The 5,330-nt window shown below is 32.3% G+C and overlaps 1 protein-coding gene across 19 annotated transcripts; it reads left to right on the top strand.

Moving 5' to 3' along the window:
* The first annotated feature begins 753 nt into the window (after positions 1-753).
* On the top strand, positions 754-4,804 carry LOC145167145 (uncharacterized). 19 transcript variants are annotated; one of them, XR_013740952.1, is made up of 8 exons: positions 754-1,034; positions 1,291-1,337; positions 1,428-2,064; positions 2,425-2,493; positions 3,162-3,290; positions 3,372-3,451; positions 4,217-4,261; positions 4,353-4,804. XR_013740952.1 is itself a non-coding variant. In XM_079086241.1 (6 exons), the coding sequence occupies exons 1-5, from the start codon at positions 1,011-1,013 to the stop codon at positions 3,243-3,245; spliced, it is 276 nt and encodes a 91-aa protein (XP_078942367.1). In that variant the 5' UTR covers positions 754-1,010; the 3' UTR covers positions 3,246-3,290; positions 3,372-4,804. The 19 variants fall into 19 exon arrangements, 1 of the variants encoding a protein (XP_078942367.1); XR_013740963.1 differs by having other exon boundaries at positions 1,428-1,472; positions 2,011-2,064; positions 3,372-4,804; XR_013740962.1 differs by having other exon boundaries at positions 1,428-1,485; positions 2,011-2,064; positions 3,372-4,804.
* The last annotated feature ends 526 nt before the right edge of the window (positions 4,805-5,330 follow it).

The raw sequence follows: 5,330 nt of genomic DNA, 5'->3' as shown, positions 1-5,330 counted from the left end.
CGGATACCAAGGGCTAAGAAGGCTCTCCCTAGATGTATGAAGGGTCTCGATAAGACACGAGAATGAGAGTAAAATAAATACTCTACGGTCATATGTAGCTGGCGGATTCGGTCGCTGAAAACTGCTCGAACAAATACCATAGAAAGAATAATAACTCTGCGTGAGAAAATCTCTGTTGTGCTGAAAGAATACCAATATACCCAAAACTGCGGTGCCGGAACTCTCGAAGTGGTATTCAATAGAAAATAAAGTTTACATGCTCAAGATACATGATTCGTCAACCGTAGATCAAGAACGACAAGTCATAAAAATCCCATAAAGTGAAGAATGCGAAACAACTTTGTTAATCAAGCGTCGTTGTGGTGCAAACATCACAAAGAATAATATGAAGTCTGACTGCGGTATGGAGTAATTCTCATGGAAAGAATAAAATTCTTCCAATATAATCGGCATGAAGTAAACCAATGTGACTATCAAAGGTTGGGTTGTGGCAAAAATTGATATTAAAAAAAAATAATTGGTTTTAAAGAAAAATAATAAATGGTGTTAATAAAAAATAATTGGTGTAAAAAAATAATCGTAAATATTATTAAAAGAGAACCTTTAGTTCCATACTTCAGAAATCAGGACCATTCATTGTATTTCAATCCTATACTCTTGACCATTAGATTAGTTGATGATGTCATCATTTGAAAGCGGCCCCTTAATGATACTCATAAAATCAGAGAAACCTTAACCCTGATTAGCCTCTATTGTTGACACGGGCCATGCTTTCTCTGCCGACGAATAGCTTCCTAAGTTCGCTGGTTACTTCCAGCAAGTTAAAATATTTTTTTTTCCCTTCGCAAAGTTGTGGTTTGAATTCCCGATACTAATCTTGCCCCCGAAGACTTCTCTTCCCCTCTCTCTACAAGAACCCTAATCTTCTGTTTAGCTTAGCCGCATCCTTATATTATAATCAAGAATGAAGATCAAGGCTAGATTTAGGTAAATTGAAGCACAAATGAAATATGGAGGGTGGATCTGGAAAAATAGTAAGTAAAAATCTTTTTTATATAGTCGCACCCCTATGCCCTCTCTATGAACATCCACCGTCGATACCACTGCCATTAGCCATCTATAACCCCTCACCATCTCCTTCATCTTCCGACTCTCACGCTCTCATCAACTCTCGCAATCTGCTAAAACTGTTCGGATTTAAAGATTTTGCCTATCACATTCGCCTTTTTTCTTCTTCTTCTTGACGACCCATTCAAATTTTCACATATTTTGTATGTGGCTTGGTTGCAGGTTGATTGTTGATTGTTTCAGTTGGTTTTCCCCTTCCCATTTCACGTGTTCGTCATCTTGCAATCTCAAGTCTTTTACCAATTTATGTTTTTCAGCCCTAAATCGACTTATGGTCTCTGTTTCATTTTGATTTGTAGGTTTTTAAACCCAAGGCCAACGCTTTCAGACTTCCTCTTAGAAAGGTATTGATCAACGGTATGGTTCTTATGGTGTTTGATTTTACGTTTCCTTTTCCCTAAAAGCCCTTAAAACCATAATGCTCTTGTGCTGAAACTGTTGTGTGTGATCTGTACTTCATCTAACTGTATTTTCGATTCTTTATGTTTCCTATCCTATTTACCTTTTTAATTAGGTATTTTTTCATTACTTTCTTCTATTGGATTCCTGTATTGGTGATGTATCGGCCAATGTTAGATATTCTGATAGATTCTTCTATTGGTGATGTATTGACCAAGTTTCTCGATGGATTGATGGTGATTTTAGATATTCTGATGAAAATTGAAGATCCCAATTCACATTTTCCAGGCCCTTTAACTTCATCATTTGAGACAGAGAGTACTGGGAGAGGAATTGTTCCAAGGTTTTCAGTTGATCATGAAGTTAACTCAAAGATTTGTCTGTGGAGAGGAAGCCCTTGGAATATGGAGGCTGATGTTATCATTATGAATTTTTCCAAATTAGCTGTTTCATCTAACTGTGCATTATCGACTTCTTTTACAGAACATGGATGAAGCACACTGTTGCCTTGATCTTGCTGAAGAATGTTCAACACTGGTAACTTTCCTTTCTACTTACACAGTTTAATTAAATGGAATGGAAATGTGTTTTGTATAACAACTGTTTGTATAATTTGTTATCATTGAATGATCAAATTAATCAAGTTCTTGGTTTAGCTACATCTTTGCCTATATTACTATCAAGAAGACGTCAAAAATACCAAAATAATCTGATGTAGATGTAAACTTTGAGTTTCATACATATGATATACAAGAGCCACCTTGGATTACTTCATCCTACATGTTGCTTTGTCAGATCCACCAGTTTCTCTGGCCCCAATGGTTATAATAAAATATTGCATTAACTAATTCTTTATTTTTTTTTGTTTAATTAAATTTACACATTTGACCTTGGCAGGTTAATCTGGATTTCTCTACAGAAGCATATATGATAAGAAAGTCTCGTGCTTGTCTTACGTTGCAACTTGTGAGTAGAGCATGCATGCTTTGTATTTTTCACTTATCTCTATGAATTTATTATATATTTTATATTATGAATGTGAGTTGGATTGCAATTGCCCTGTTTGTAAATTCACCATTTATAGAAGGAGAGTTTCATGGTTATCTCATCATGAGGATGTTGTTTCTTTTTTAGCTTCTGTTACTACTATTTATCTCAAATAAATATATGGTAAAAAAGAAAGATATATACTGACAGTGGTATTGGAATCAAGCCAGTCAATACTAACAACCTCACTCCCACAATCCCACTCAATGCATATACAGATCAGATAGTTTCTTTTTGCATTTTCATAAGAATAGTGCTCATATGTAACAAAATGTTTAAAATAACTCATTTTATAAAGTTTATATATTTGTTATCTTGAAGTTGATTTCTTGACTATGTCTATTAGACCACAATTATACATGTTAGTTATTATTAGTAAAATTTATTGGATAACCAAAAAACTATGCAAGCGTAGGTCTCCCACTTGTCAAAGAATCTGTGTTGTGTTTTGCCATATTGTCACTGAACACATATTCATACGGCTTGATTGTTATCATTATGGTTATTATTATAATTACAATTACTATCATTTATTACTGTTATATGATTATGAATATAATTATTATATTATTATTACCTTTTTGCAGGAAGAATGCATCGAAGTGGGGATAGGCTTCACAATTATCATTATGGTTATTGTTATAATTACTATTACTATCTGCTACTACTGAGATATCATAGCTTGAGAGTATGTTGAAACAAAAGACTTCTACTAGGTTAGTTTTTTGTTTATGAGCATTATCCATCTTTCTGTCTGTGAACACTTTTGCTATTGTTGATATGATATACTATTTCAGATCTGAAATCGAGCATCTGACAGCTTTGATGCATGAAAAAGCTACCAACTCGTATGGTTGTTGTACTTTATGAACATCAGGTTTCTTTTCGTCTTTTTGGTTGGTTTAATAGCAACCTACTTCCAGTAAATGATATACATGTTTTTTGTTGTTTTAAAACCACTAGAAATGATATTAGGGCTACATGTATTTTTTTTTAACACGGTTCATAATAATACATGAGCACATGTTCTTACAAAAATAGCAACATACTTACGACAAAATGCAAAATAACAATTTATTTTTATTATTATCATTAATTCTTGTTCATTTTTTGAAGTTTTTTTATAGGTTATACTCAAGAGTTGATAACTTTTTTTAAATAGACATCTTACTGAAAATGAAGTTTTGTTTGACACATAATAGCATCATACTTATGGCTCTTTACCAATAAAAACAATGTAGGAAAACATTACGAAATGGTCCTTGTACAGAAAAAAGATTATATAATTGGTCATGTGGCAGAAAAATATTACGTAACTAGACCTATGACAGAAAAACATTACAATAAAGGTCCATGTAACAGGAAATAATTACATTATTGGTTACCAATAGTGGGAAATTTTTTTCTATTTTTTGTAAAAAAAATCAAATATGTTGTTATAACTGTAATTAGGTAGATTTGTCATAAATGCTATAATTGGAACAAATGAGAGTAGTATGTTATTATCTTGGATTGAAATTGGTTACCACTCTTTTGCCATATTTCTCACCTATACAATTATTTAATGCATAATAATTGTTACTTCTTCTTTACAAAGTTTCATATTTTCCAATTGACACTGATGCATGTTTACTTTTGAAAGCGATGATCTAGGACATAATGATAGTGGAGACTGGAGAATTCCAAAGTACATTGCTATTTTCTTTATGTGTCTTTTGTTTGTGTTGTGTGATCTATATTTTTATTTGTGCCAGCTGATGTGTTCCTCTATGTTGCAGCACACTGGAATACAGTGGATACTTCATGTTTTGATCGGTTCACGAACTTCCTATTTTTTTTTATTGTGACAACTTTTTATATTTTTATATGTATTTTCTATTGAATTTAGTTGATTTTTGAATAACAATGATAAATGACTATTTTGACCCTATATGTTCACGTGCAGATCCATCAAAGTTTAGGCTTACGATGGAATTATCTTTTGTGAAGCATCACACTGGTTTTTTTACCGGTACTCCAACGATATTTTACCTTGTACGGGAGTTATATATAACAAACTGAAATAGTTTTATAATTATTATATCTGTAATTTATGTGCAAACTAATCACTAATAGCTTATTAAATTAAAAAAAAGATGCACAAACTATACAATTTCGTTTGTTGGTTTGTAATAAAACTATGGGTATGATAGTTATGATGACTCACATTCAAATCCCCTTTTTGCCCTTGTATCTAAATGTGAAGTTTCTACGTAACGAATGTTAATGATCAAATAAATTGTTTTTACTTATTCATATTTGTTTACTTGATTGTTGTACGTTTTAAGTTTATGTGTCTTAAGTTTATTTACAACAAGATATGTTATTTTCTTTTTATATGATATTATTTGATGTCAGATGCAGTTTTTGCATATGTGGTTTGTTTTTTCATGGTATTATACTCCTGACAGAAAATAAAATAAAAAGTGACCTGTGGTGGCATTGTTAAAGGTAGAATTCTCCATGTGTTCCAATCATGTTACTTCGTAATACCGACCAAACCAAAGGACTATGTAATGGTATTAGATTACAGATTCTTCAATGAGACTACTTATTCCATTCTATTTTCAGCGAAAGCAAATTCCCTGTAGCTGTTTGTTTCGCTATGACCAATAACAAAAGTCAAGGATAGTCATTATCAAATGTTGGATTATACTTGTATAAACCTGTTTTCATTCATGGTCAGTTTTGTGTAGTTGTTTCCCTGTCACAAGTAA

The sequence above is a fragment of the Lactuca virosa genome, chromosome 3 (assembly GCF_052849685.1).
Source record: "Lactuca virosa cultivar CGN04683 chromosome 3, Lactuca_virosa_CGN04683_v6, whole genome shotgun sequence".
Lineage (NCBI taxonomy): Eukaryota > Viridiplantae > Streptophyta > Magnoliopsida > Asterales > Asteraceae > Lactuca > Lactuca virosa.
The sequence above is the reverse complement of the archived record's forward strand: the minus strand, read 5'-3'. Positions and strand labels throughout refer to the sequence as shown.

Excerpts from the sequence above, each read along its gene's own strand:
- LOC145167145 (XM_079086241.1), top strand. The coding sequence starts at position 1,011 with ATGGAGGGTGGATCTGGAAAAATA. Across the intron at positions 1,473-2,010 it reads TCAGACTTCCTCTTAGAAAG|AACATGGATGAAGCACACTG; the intron begins GTATTGATCAAC and ends CTTCTTTTACAG. Across the intron at positions 2,494-3,161 it reads CTTGTCTTACGTTGCAACTT|GAAGAATGCATCGAAGTGGG; the intron begins GTGAGTAGAGCA and ends ACCTTTTTGCAG.